Source organism: Chiloscyllium plagiosum, unplaced genomic scaffold (genome assembly GCF_037043375.1).
Source record: "Chiloscyllium plagiosum isolate Xiang-an unplaced genomic scaffold, Cpla_swu_hap1 HiC_scaffold_17, whole genome shotgun sequence".
NCBI classification, from domain to species: Eukaryota; Metazoa; Chordata; class Chondrichthyes; order Orectolobiformes; family Hemiscylliidae; genus Chiloscyllium; species Chiloscyllium plagiosum.
In genome coordinates this window covers 54,974,396-54,988,275 of record NW_028270155.1, presented here as the reverse complement: position 1 = coordinate 54,988,275, position 13,880 = coordinate 54,974,396, and the positions used below count along the sequence as shown (strand labels likewise).

At 42.7% G+C, this 13,880-nt stretch overlaps 1 protein-coding gene across 1 annotated transcript in view; it reads left to right on the top strand.

The window, feature by feature from the left end:
• The window catches only part of LOC122558738 (dynein axonemal heavy chain 5-like), a 269,744-nt gene that overhangs the window by 16,589 nt on the left and 239,275 nt on the right, over positions 1-13,880 (top strand). Inside the window, exons 6-9 of the mRNA XM_087996146.1 lie at positions 645-776; positions 3,741-3,917; positions 12,426-12,539; positions 13,396-13,503. Coding sequence (XP_087852272.1) covers positions 645-776; positions 3,741-3,917; positions 12,426-12,539; positions 13,396-13,503 — 531 coding nt within the window. The remainder of the gene's footprint in view (positions 1-644; positions 777-3,740; positions 3,918-12,425; positions 12,540-13,395; positions 13,504-13,880) is intronic.

Below are 13,880 nucleotides of genomic sequence, written 5' to 3'. Positions count from 1 at the left end.
ACACTATGACAGTCTCAGTCTATGTTTGGAAAGTTAAAATCCCCTACCATAACCACCCTATTATTCTTATAGATTGCTGAAATCTCCTTAGAAATTTGTTTCTCAACTTCCCATTGACTATTAGGGGGTCTATAATACAATCCCAATAAGGTGATCATCCCTTTCTTATTTCTCAGTTCCACCCAAATAACTTCCCTGGATTTATTCCTAAGTACAGGTGCAATGCTATCCCTTATTGGAAATGCCATTCCCCCTCCTCTCTTGCTTCTCTTTCTATCCTTCCTGTAGCATTTGCATCCTGGGACATTCAGCTGCCAGTCCTGTCCATCTCTGAGCCATGTTTCTGTATTTGCTATGATATCCCAGCCCCATGTTCCCAAACGTGCCCCTGAGTTCATCTGCCTTCCATGTTAGGTCCCTTGCGTTGAAGTATCAGTCCTACCTTGTTCACTGATTTTGTTCCTTCCTGCCCTGACTGTTTGACTCATTCCCTTTCCGAAATGTACCAGTGTCAGATTGATCTCTTTCATGATAAAAACTTTGATCCACTGGTTTGTGCTGAATGCTTGCTATATGGCTGTTCTGGAATTTCTGCAAATTTCAGCCAACTCCGAGGGACGTTGAATTTGTTTCGCTGTTTTTAGGTTCGATTAGAGCAATGTGTTTTGGAAGAGCTGAGGAACCTGAAAGGGCCAACTGATGTTGGTACAATTTCTCCAGAAATGTTGAAACAAGCTGAAGAATGCCTGAAAATTTGGATGAAGCAAATTGAGCAGGTCAGGAATGGGGATTTCTTTTAGCACTTACAGATTGCAGCTCTTTTTACACAGATATCAGTAAAAGCAGGATTGGCCTGAGGGTTTCTGCACCCCCGCCTAACTATGAATTTGGCACAGCCCTCCCCTACATTCACTACAGAGAAAAATGGGAACCCAAAAATTATTTACTATCATTTATTTGGCATTTGAAATGGTGAATTTGGTGCCACTTAAAACCTAATGGCCATGTTGAAAACTTAGATCACTTGTAAGTTTAGGTGAGAAATTGTAATGAGTGAGTGAGAAATTGTAATGAGTTACAATTTGAAGACTTCTTTGGGTCAGATTCAATATATCAGAATGTCAGGAGGACCAAATGGGAAGTGTGTGGAGCCACAAATGTAAAATGACTCTTGTCATTTTCCCCAGGTTGGGAAATGTAGTGCACTCCGACCTGACACATACTTTAGACTTCAGTTCACTATTTAAAAGCCTGCTTCCAGTATAATTTTTCCTTATTTTGCTATTTTAATTAGAATCATAGTGTTATAGAGATGTACAGCATGGAAATAGACCCTTCGGTCCAACCCTTCCATGCCGACCAGATATCCCAACCCAATCTAGTCCCACCTGCCAGCACCCGGCCCGTATCCCTCCAAACCCTTTCTATTCATATACCCATCCAAATGCCTCTTAAATGTTGCAATTGTATCAGCCTCCACCACATCCTCTGGCAGCTCATTCCAGACACGTACCACCCTCTGTGTGAAAAAGTTGCCCCTTAGGTCTCTTTTATATCTTTCCCCTCTCATCCTAAACATATGCCCTCTAGTTCTGGACTCCCCGACCCAGGGAAAAGACTTTGTCTATTTATTCTATCCATGCCCCTCATAATTTTGTAAACCTCTATAAGGTCACCCCTCAGCCTCCGACGCTCCAGGGAAAACAGCCCCAGCCTGTTCAGCCTCTCCCTATAGCTCAAATCCTCCAACCCTGGCAACATCCTTGTAAATCTTTTCTGAACCCTTTCAAGTTTCACAACATCTTTCCAATAGAAAGGAGACCTGAATTGCACGCAATATTCCAACAGTGGCCTAACCAATGTCCTGTACAGCCACAACATTACCTCCCAACTCCTGTACTCAATACTCTGACCAATAAAGGAAAGCATTCCAAACACCTTCTTCACTATCCTATCTACCTGCGACTCCACTTTCAAGGAGCTATGAACTTGCACTCCAAGGTCTCTTTGTTCAGCAACACTCCCTAGGACCTTACCATTAATTGTATAAGTCCTGCTAAGATTTGCTTTCCAAAAATGCAGCACCTTGCATTTATCTGAATTAAACTCCATCTGCCACTTCTCAGCCCATTGGCCTATCTGGTCAAGATCCTGTTGTAATCTGAGGTAACCCTCTTTGCTGTCCACTACACCTCCAATTTTGGTGGCATCTGCAAACTTACTAATTGTACCTCTTATGCTCGCATCCTAATCATTTATGTAAATGACAAAAAGTAGAGGGCCCAGTACCGATCCTTGTGGCACTCCACTGGTCAAAGGCCTCCAGTCTGAAAAACAACCCTCCACCACCACCCTCTGTTTTCTACCTTTGAGCCAGTTCTGTATCCAAATGGCTAGTTCTCCCTGTATTCCATGAGATCTAACCTTGCTAACCAGTCTCCCATGCCTTACTGAAGTCCATATAGATCACATCTACTGCTCTGCCCTCATCAATCTTCTTTGCTACTTATTCAAAAAACTCAATCATGTTTGTGAGACATGATTTCCCACGCACAAAGCCATGTTGACTGTCCTGAATCAGTCCTTGCCTTTCCAAATGCATGTACATCCTGTCTCTCAGGATTCCCAACAACAACTTGACCACCACCGAGATCCGGCTCACTGGTTTATAGTTCCCTGGCTTGTCTTTACTGCCCGTCTTAAACAGTGGCACCACGTTTGCCAACCTCCTGTCTTCCAGCGCCTCACCCGTGACTATCAATGATACAAATATCTCAGCAAGAGGCCCAGCAATCACTTCTCTAGCTTCCCACAGAGTTCTTGGGTACACCTGATCAGGTGCTGGGGATTTATCCACCTTTAACTGTTTCAAGACATCCAGCACTTCCTCCTCTGTAATCTGGACATTTCGCAAGATGTCACCATCTATTTCCCTACAGTCTATATCTTCCATATCCTTTTCGACAGTAAATACTGATGCAAAATATTCATTTAGTATCTCCCCCATTTTCTGTGGCTCCACACAAAGGCTGCCTTGCTAATCTTTGAGGGGCCCTATTCTCTCCCTAGTTACCCTTTTGTCCTTAATATATTTGTAAAAACCCTTTGGATTCTCCTTAACTCCATTTGCCAAAGCTATCTCATGTCCCCGTTTTGCCCTCCTGATTTCCCTCTTAAGTATACTCCTACTTTCTTTATACTCTTCTAAGGACTCACTTGATCTATCCTATCTATACCTGACATATGCTTCCTTTTTTTTCTTAACCAAACCCTCAATTTCTTTAGTCATCCAGCATTCCCTATACCTACCAGCCTTCCCTTCCACCCTGACAGGAATATACTTTCTCTGGATTCTTGTTATCTCATTTCTGAAGACTTCCCATTTTCCAGCCGTCCCTTTACCTGCAAACATCTGCCTCCAATCAGCTTTCGAAAGTTCTTGCCTAATACAAGTGGGTTGGTTCCAGAAGGTTGTGGAAGTTGTACCAGACAAGTTCCCTCAGATTTGTCAATCTTAAGGAAATTAGAGAAATATGTCAGTATATAAACTTTCAACTATAGTAAATTGAGACTTTTTTTTGTCAGCATTGGACTATTAAGATCCCTAAAAAAATACAATATGCAACACATGATCAACAACTATCTGTAGTAAACCAAACTGGAATGGGTACTAAAATGTCCTTTTGTGTGAGTGTTTGAAAGTGGAATAGTCTCTGCTGCTAATAATCTCTTCATCTCAGGTACTTACTGAAAGTGAACAGGTGCGGAAGGAGGCTGATGACATTGGACCACGAGTTGAGCTGGAATACTGGAAGCACCGTCTGACCAGATTCAATTACCTGAGCCAGGAGATTCAGCGAGGAGATGTTAAAACCATTCTTGGAATCCTCACAGCTACTAAATCAAAGCTGTTGAAGGTCTGAATAAAAGTATTCTTACTTATTGAGACATTTAACTACTGTACAATTATTAAACGTTTTCATTGCACCTATTTAAGTTCTATACAGAGTTTAAGGACAGTGAATGTACTAGACTTTCAGGTATTGTGTTGGTATTTTCTTTGGTTTATCAGACAACAGACATGCTTTCTTTGGAAGCTTTAAAACCACATTGTTTCTCTGAGAGTATTTCCTCACCTACAAGAAGTAGATAATTCAGGAGTAAACTGTCAAAACTTTTCCTGTTTTGGGGGAGAGGGAAACATCTAATAGTTTCTAGAGTGTGATTTATAGGCTTACCGTATACACTTGAGTAAAAGTCAATCTCAGATAAAAGTCCACCTCCCATTTCTGGCCAAAAAATCTGGAATTTTCCATATATCTTGTGTAAAAGTCGACCCTAATTCTTCACAGATAACACATCAACATTTGTGAATCATGGTATTATCCTGTACATAAAGGTTATGCTGAGGAAATTAATTCTCTTCTCGTGCTACTATGTGTTTTGATGTACAATTCACACCAATTTGGTTTGAAAGTTTAAGATGCATCAGGTCAGAGTCATGTGACAACCTCCCTTTGCGTGCAACTCAGCTGAGCTCAGTCCACTTGTAGCACTCATGGAATACAGTCATATTACCACAATTTGTTGTGTGATTTTTTTCTTTATTTGTTGAGAGATCAATTGGGTTTCTCCTAATGATACAGTATTTTGGGTTGTAGCATGAATTTCAGCCCCTCAAAAGTAGTATCCATGTAATAATCAACCCCATGAATTGAACCTTAAATAATAGTCTAAAAAACTTCAACTTTTACATGAGTATGTACAGTATATTCCTTCTTGAAGTAGTTACATTGTCATAGAATCATACAGAACAGAAGAGACCTTTCAGCTCATCGAGTCCGCACCAACAAATAAACTAATCTAAATTTACACTAGTCCCACTTCCCAGCACTTAGCCCATAGTATTGAATGTCATGATATTTTAAATGATCATCCAAGAATATTATAAAGTTTGTGAGGTTTCCCACTTCAATTACCCTCTGAGGCAGTAGATTCCAGGTTCTCTCTGTTCCTCTGAGCTTCCTAGCATTCTGCCATTCGTTGAATATTGCTACTTCTTCCAAAGTGCATCATCTCACACTTACCAGAGTTAAATTCCATCTGCCCATCTGCCCAGTTCCATCCTCCTGTAACTCACTGTCAGCTACCTGGTTAACCTTTGCATAATTTGCAAGCTTACTTATCATTATTGCGCATTTTTTCATGTATCATTCATATAAATCATAAATAATATGGGACCCAGCACTGATCCCTGTGGTATGTCACTAGACACTGACTTCTAGTCACCCAACCAACCTTCTACCACCATCTTCTGTCTCCTATCCCAAAGACAATTTGGGATCCAATTTGCCAAGTTACACTCAGTCGCAAATGCCTTTAGCTTCTTTACCTATCTTATTGTCACATTTCTGTGGTTTATGATGACTGGTGAGGATGGAGGAGTTTTTCTTCTCCAGTTCATCAGATGAGTACATGAAGTCTTGATGTGAGCAAAAACCCAATGCATTGAAGACCTTTGCTAAAATACCATAATGGCCAAAGGTTTTGCTGTTTATCATTCATTTGATTGTTTGTTGCAATTCTCCTATCCAAAGTGATTCATCAATGGATTTGGTTGTTTTGGATCCAGTGACCCTTCTTCTGAACCGAAACTGGACCTGAAACATTAACTCTGATTTCTCTCCACAGATGCTGCCAGACCTGCTGAGATTTTCCAGCAATTACTGTTTTTGTTTCTGATTTCCAGTATCCACAGTTCTTTCGGTTTTTATATATTTAACATAATATTAGATCTCTCAAACTTTCTCCTCTCACCACAGTCCATTGTTTTCTGTATTTGCCTTGGGACATTAACCTCGATGGTATACTGACTCCTTGGCTTGTGGTCTTGAACCGCGAAAAAGGGTCACTGGACCTGAAACGTTAATTCTGCTTTCTCTCCACAGATGCTGCCAGACCTGCTGAAATTTACCAGCAGTTTCTGTTCTTGTTTCTGATGGCAGCAATGCTTGAACTCAATAGTCTGGGCACAGGACTTTGATGCAGCTGTTTTTATCTGACTCCACTGCCCTTGAATTGAGTTAATCATGTGGTGATTTTCCAGATTGTCTTGAGTCACTTTTGGAATTCCTGTCTTCACCCAAGATTCTGGGGCATTGATCTGCTTCCTGATGGTCATTTGGGTCTCACAATGTCTTGGTGCTAGGTGAATGGGCATCACCAATCAAGAAAGCTGATTGTCTGCCCAGCAAACATCAGGCTCCACATCACTTGAAAGATATAGAAATCATTTAGATGTCTGACTCTTGATCAACTAGATAATCTAGGAGATTCCACTGCTTTGCTGTACAATACCTCAATGCGATTTTGAATTTGTTTTTGCTGTAATGAGGCCAGGCTAAGCACACATTGTCAATAGGAGAGCATTATTTGCAATCTTCTCCACACATTAGAGTCATAGCCAAACCTGGCGAAAAGAACCCTATGGAAAAATTCCCTTTACTTCCCTTGTGCTGGAAGTGAGAACTTTATAATCCAACATTGAAACGTTTCTTTACCTCCTTTATCTAAGTTGAGTCTTGCTGATGTAATGATTGTAAGGAGATCAGCCAGGTGCAGCTCCCTGATTAGGGCTGTTAACCTGGTCCGATCAGGGAGCCCTAGCTGACAGATATAAACTGGAGTGTCAGACATCCTGTTTACTCTGAGAGTTGACTCTAAGGGACTGGCACAGTGGTTAGCATCTTTGCCTCACAGTGTCAGACAATAGACAATAGACAATAGACAATAGGTGCAGGAGTAGGCCATTCAGCCCTTCGAGCCTGCACCGCCATTCAACATGATCATGGCTGATCATTCCTAATCAGTATCCTGTTCCTGCCTTATCTCCATAACCCTTGATTCCACTATCTTTGAGAGCTCTATCCAACTCTTTCTTAAATGAATCCAGAGACTGGGCCTCCACTGCCCTCTGGGGCAGAGCATTCCACACAGCCACCACTCTCTGGGTGAAGAAGTTTCTCCTCATCTCTGTCCTAAATGGTCGACCCCGTATTTTTAAGCTGTGTCCTCTGGTTCGGCACTCACCCATCAGCGGAAACATGTTTCCTGCTGCCAGAGTGTCCAATCCTTTAATAATCTTATATGTCTCAATCAGATCCCCTCTCAGTCTTCTAAACTCAAGGGTATATAAGCCCAGTTGCTTCAGTCTTTCAGTGTAAGGTAATCCCGCCATTCCAGGAATTGACCTCGTGAACCTACGCTGCACTCCCTCAATAGCCAGAATGTCTTTCCTCAGATTTGGAGACCAGAACTGCACGCAGTACTCCAGGTGTGGTCTCACCAGGGCCCTGTACAGCTGCAGAAGCACCTCTTTGCTTCTGTACTCAATTCCTCTTGTTATAAAGGCCAGCATGCTATTAGCTTTCTTCACTACCTGCTGTACCTGCATGCTTGCCTTCATTGACTGGTGTACAAGAACACCCAGATCTCTCTGTACTTCCCCTTTACCTAAATTGATTCCATTGAGGTAGTAATCTGCCTTCCTGTTCTTGCCACCAAAGTGGATAACCATACATTTATCCACATTAAACTGCATGTGCCATGCATCTGCCCACTCACCTAACTTGTCCAGGTCACCCTGTAGTCTCCCAACATCCTCATCACATTTCACCCTGCCACCCAGCTTTGTATCATCAGCAAATTTGCTAATGTTATTGCTGATACCATCTTCTATATCATTAACATATATTGTAAAAAGCTGCGGTCCCAGCACGGATCCCTGCGGTACCCCACTGGTCACTGCCTGCCATTCCAAAATGGAGCCGTTTATCACTACCCTTTGTTTCCTATCAGCCAACCAATTTTCAATCCAATCTAGTACTTTGCCCCCAATACCATGCGCCCTAATTTTACTCACTAACCTCCTATATGGGACTTTATCAAAAGCTTTCTGAAAGTCCAGGTACACTACATCCACTAGATCTCCCTCGTCCATCTTCAGAGTTACATCCTCAAAAAATTCAAGAAGATTAGTCAAGCATGATTTCCCCTTCATAAATCCATGCTGACTCTGTCCTATCCTGTTACTACTATCCAGATGTGCCATAATTTCATCCTTTATAATAGACTGCAGCATCTTTCCCACCACTGAGGTCAGACTAACTGGTCTATAATTTCCTGCTTTCTCTCTCCCACCTTTCTTAAAAAGTGGTATAACATTAGCCACCCTCCAATCCTCAGGAACCGACCCCGAATCTATCGAACTCTGGAAAATAATCACCATGCATCCACGATTTCCCGAGCCACCTCCTTCAGTATCCTGGGATGTAGACCATCAGGCCCCGGAGACTTATCAACCTTCAGACCTAACAGTCTCTCCAACACCAAATCCTGGCAAATATAAATTCCCTTAAGTTCAGGTCCTTCAGCCACTGTTACCTCAGGGAGATTGCTTGTGTCTTTCCCAGTGAACACAGATCTGAAGTACCCATTTAATTCCTCTGCCATTTCTTTGTTCCCCGTAATATATTCCCCTGTTTCTGTCTTCAAGGACCCAATTTTAGTCCTAACCATTTTTTTGCCTTGCACATACCTAAAAAAGCTTTTCCTATCCTCCTTTATATTATTGGCCAATTTATCTTCGTACCTCATTTTTCCTCTGCGTATTTCCTTCTTAGTAATCCTCTGTTGCTCTTTAAAAGCTTCCCAGTCCTCAGTTTTCCCATTTATCTTTGCTATGTTATACTTTTTCTCTTTTAACTTTATATGTTTCTTAACTTCCCTCGTCAGCCACGGACGCCCATGCCTCCTCCTGGGATCTTTCTTCCTTTTAGGAATGAACTGATCCTGCAACTTCTGCATTATACACAGAAATATCCGCCATTGTTCCTCCACGGTCATCCCTGCTAAGGTATTGCACCATTGAACTTTGGCCAGCTCCTCCCTCATAGCTCCATAGTTCCCTTTATTCAACAGAAGTACTGTCACGTCAGACTGTACCCTCTCCCTCACAAATTGCAGATTGAAGCTTAATGTATTATGGTCACTACTTCCCAATGGCTCTTTCACTTCGAGGTCTCTGACCAATTCTGGTTCGTTACACAATACCAGATCCAGAATTGCCTTCTCCCTGGTCGGCCCCAGCACCAGCTGCTCTAAGAATCCATCTCTGAGGCACTCCACAAAGTCTCTTTCTTGAGGTCCAATACCATCCTGATTCTCCCAGTCTACCTGCATGTTAAAATCCTCCATAACAACTGTAGTAACATCTTTACGACAGGCCAATTTCAGCTCCTGATTCAACTTACATCTGACATCCAGACTACTGTTTGGGGGCCTGTAGATGACTCCCAAGAGGGTCTTTTTACCCTTAGTATTTCACAGCTCTATCCACACTGACTCTACATCCCCTGACTCTAGGTCCCCCTGCGCAAGGGACTGAATATCCTCCCTTACCAACAAGGCCACCCCACCCCCTCTGCCTGTCAGTCTGTCCTTACGATAGCACGTGTATCTTTGAATATTCATTTCCCAGGCCCTGTCCACTTGAAGCCACGTCTCAGTTATCCCCACAATATCGTATCTGCCAATTTCCAAAAGAGCCTCAAGCTCATCCATCTTATGTCTAATGCTTCGTGCATTCATGTATAGTATTTTTAATTTGTTATTGCTCTCACCTTTCCCATCAACCCCTATTTCACTCAACCTTACAGCATGATCCCTTTCCGAGTTTTCTGCATCGTTGATACAGTTGTCTTTCTTGACTTCTCTTGTTCTAACTTTCCCTTCAATTTCCTTTTTAAACATCCAGTTTGTCCCCTCCCCCCCCCCGCTAGTTTAAATGTAGCGGTGTTGCAGTAGAAAACCTGCCTGCCAGAATGCTGGTCCCTAATCTATTAAGGTGCAAACTGTCTCTCTTGTAGAATTTATGCTTACCACAAAATATACCCCAGTGATCCAAAAACTTAAATCCTTGCTTCCTGCACCAGTTCCCCAACCACACGTTCAAGTCCATTATCTCCCTGTTTCTGGCCACACCAGCCCGAGGAACTGGAAGCAAACCGGAGATAACCACCTTTGATGTCCTGCTTTTCAGCCTTCTTCCTAGTTCTCCGAAGTCCTGCTGTAGTATGTTCCTCCTCTTCTTCCCGACATCATTTGTGCCGACATGTACCACCACCTCTGGCTCTTCACCCTCGTCCTTGAGGATTTCCTGCACTCTGTCCGCGATGGCTTTCACCCTGGCACCAGGAAGGCAACACACCATCCTTAAATCCCGTCTGCTGCCACAAAAACCCCGGTCAGTTCCTCTCACGATGGAGTCTCCTATTACCACGGCTCTGTGCGATGTCCGACTCTTCCACTCTGCCTCTGCGCCAACTTTTGATTGACAGACCTGGCCGCCTTGCGAACTGGCAGTGTCATCAGTCTCTACTGTTTCCAAAAGCTTCAACTTGTTCCTGACAGGTACTTCTCCCGGGGTCTCTTGCACCTGTCTCCTCTCTGCCTTCCTCATCGTCTGCTCTCTTCTGCTCTCTTCCGGCATGATTAGTGTAATAACCTCGCTGAAGGTCTTGTCCAGAAAGATCTCATTCTCTCGAATGAGCCTAAAGTCCTCGAGTTCTTTCATCAGCGCTGCAATATGCTTGGTCAATAGCTGAATGTGCACACACTTTCCACACATATACGAGCCAGACACTCCAGAGTCGTTGACCTCCCACATCAAGCATGTAGCGCACTGGACCAGCTGGACAGTCATGTCTTCACCCTCTTCAACTGTGGCGTAATCACTTCACTCAACCTCCTTGTCAAAGATTCCTGAGCTGAAGCCTCACTCTTCGATCCAAACTTCCTTAGACCCTCTTTTTGTGGCAAGTCTGTGGACTCTTAATTTAGGTTAGTGGAGGAGGGAGGGAGGGAGACCCTACTTTGTAGGACCTGGGGTTTAGAACTCACTCACTCTAATAGCAATCACTTACCTTCCCGACCGGCTTTGCGCTCCACCTGAACTTCTGCCCAGCTCCCGCCGCTCTCTGCTGCGAAAAAACCTGGGTTAGATTCCAGCCTTGGGTGGCTGTCTCTGTGGAGTTTGCATGCTCTACCCGTGTCTGCAAGGGTTTCCGCTGGGTGCTCCGATTTCCTCCCAAAGTCCACAGATGTGCAGTTTAGGCTTGGCAATGCTAAATTGCCCATAGCATTCACGGATATGTGGGTTAGGTGTGTTAGCCATGGGAAATGGGAGTGGTTAAGGGATATGATGGGCTGTGAGTCTGGTTGGGATGCCCTTCAGAGGGTTGGTGCAGACTTACTGCACCAAACAGCTTCATTGCACACTGTAGGGATTCCATGATTTTATTAGTGTACCAACACGCAGTGCTGCAAAAGGTACACACATATACATTCTCACACACTTACCTCCACCATCACAATGGCAGAGCAATAAATACAAGGCGAGCCAGCGAAGACCATATCTAATGAATGAAAAAAAAACTGTCAGAAATGTGTGCATGATGTTATTTAGTGTGGGGACTTTTGGGACTCTCTCATTATCCACACAATTCTGATGTTTGGTATTTGGATTTTGTGATGAGTTGAGGCATGGTGATCTTGATCACTGCAATTTTCTTTCATTTCTGCACTTGGTGACAGTCACAGTTTTCTTTTGCATGTTCTGCTGCTGAGGACTGTACTTGTCCTGCCATTGATATTCCCATCCCCAGCTTCCCCCCTTTCTCCTTGCCTCAATCTAGTGGTCCAACTAGGAGTATGGAGCTCCTGACAGCATTCTGAAGGTCCAAACCCCTCCACCACATTAATGTGGCGACTCATGGAGCAGAAGAAAATGTATAGCCCGAGGAAAACTAACATCCTAACAATAAAGTCATTCAAGCACACTACTAGCGATTACTAATTTTGTTTTGAAATAGATACATTATTAAATATTTTTGTCTTATGTTGAAATAGTAGGCCTTATAATGGCCATTTGTAGACTTTTTGGAAGGAAATTAGAGGTTTGTGATCTTTTCAAAATGATTGTTGTCCTTAAACCTCAAACAGATAATGCAATTAATATTATTTGTTGTTGTGACATACTGATGGGTGCAACCTAATGTTTTTACCAAAACAATGCATGCCAAAGCTTCTTCAAAGCTGCTTCTGTTCTGTCGATGTTTCCTCACTGGATGAGTATTAGATACTCTGCAATAATAGTTTGCACTGAGAAATTTTCTATGGCTGTGTGGGTGTTATTTGTCTGTCAAATTGTGAACTGACAACCCTTCTGATGTTCTCTCAGATACATATTTGACTTATAATACATGCAATGAAGTTGAGACCATTCTTTGAATTAAATTGAATTCAGATAAATATTTCATGCAATATGGATGAATTAATTTGGAAAACATCTGAATTTCTTATTGCAGACATGGAAGGAGTTGGATAAATGGCTTACAGAGGTATCTAATGAAGCCAAAGATAATGTGAAATATCTCTACATGCTGGATCGATTTTGTGACCCTCTCTATAACAGTGACCCTGTGAGTCTTTTATTCCACTTTGGTAATAGTAGTCCAGACTTTCTGAGGAGATTGCCTCTTTCTCAGGTTGCCAAACTACTCCTTCATTTTTGTTAAGAAAAGCCCCGCACTTCTGACAAGAGATTTTAATCAGGGCTCATTGAGAAATGCGGAGCATACTTTAATTCTGATAGGCCTCTTACTGTGCAAAGAGGTCAGCAGAAGGCAAACCATACCCTGTTTTCCACAGCTGCCACATTCTCTGATTTAAATGTCCACAGATAGCCACTTCCACAGCTCCTGTGAAAGGGTCAAGGTGGCAGGTATTTGGGGCCAGAGCACAAGTTGGGAAAGGAGCTGAGTAAGTGATAATCTGTTTAAGGTAGATCAAGCTGGGTGGGAAATATCCGGTTTGGCAGGGCTAGGGGTGATGTTGGGGTCCTAGGACTTGGGGTAAAGATGGGGGGTGATGGGGAACAGGGTTGGGATTGGGCCATGGTGGAGGGGGGGTTGCCAGTTCAGTGTCTCGGGGATGCAAAGGATCTGAGGGAGATGTAGCTGGGGGTGTGTATGATAATTTGGGATGTCAGTTTAACAGTCACCCAGGAGTATTTACTTAATGTCTGTGAAGCCTCCAAAATCTCTTACTTTAAAAGGATGCTTCCAGAGAATTCCTGGCGCAAGGGAATTGTCCACTGGGATTGTAAATTTCTCTGCTAATTCCCGAACGATTTGCTTTGCCAGGGATTCCGTAGAGTTCCAATGTGCAATTTCCAACTCCGCTGCAGAAATGAATATCTGGCCAATTGGAAAATATGAAAATGTGAAATATTGAAAGTCAATCCAGAAGTTAATGACCATTCTCCCCTTATTCCAGATTGGAATGCTTAATGATATTCCAGGACTCATGAACGTTATCAGGATGGTACATACAATTTCCATGTACTACAACACATCAGAAAAGATGACTTCTCTATTTACCAAGGTAAAATGTCTTCTTGCAAGTATTTGTTAGTGATTTCTTCAATAATATCACCAGAGTTATGGTTAAAAAAAAAATAAAATTCCAATTCTCTTGTTCCTGTTTTTATTCACCTTACACATGATAAGTGACATGAAATGTTTTGCCTTTGCCTCTAACTCAAGCTGCTTCTCTTTCAATTGAACTTGAGCCATCTCTCAAGATTGTGACGGCATTTCCAGCAAATTTAAATGTTGAACTATTGCTGTAATTATCTTTGCTTTCCTCATGGAAGGAGGCAGCTCCAACTCCAGATTGCCTGCTAATTCCAGTAGGTTGGCCATAATCACCTTTTGTAAAACCCCCAAAGTCACTTTTTCCACTCCCAGAAAATTCTTGGT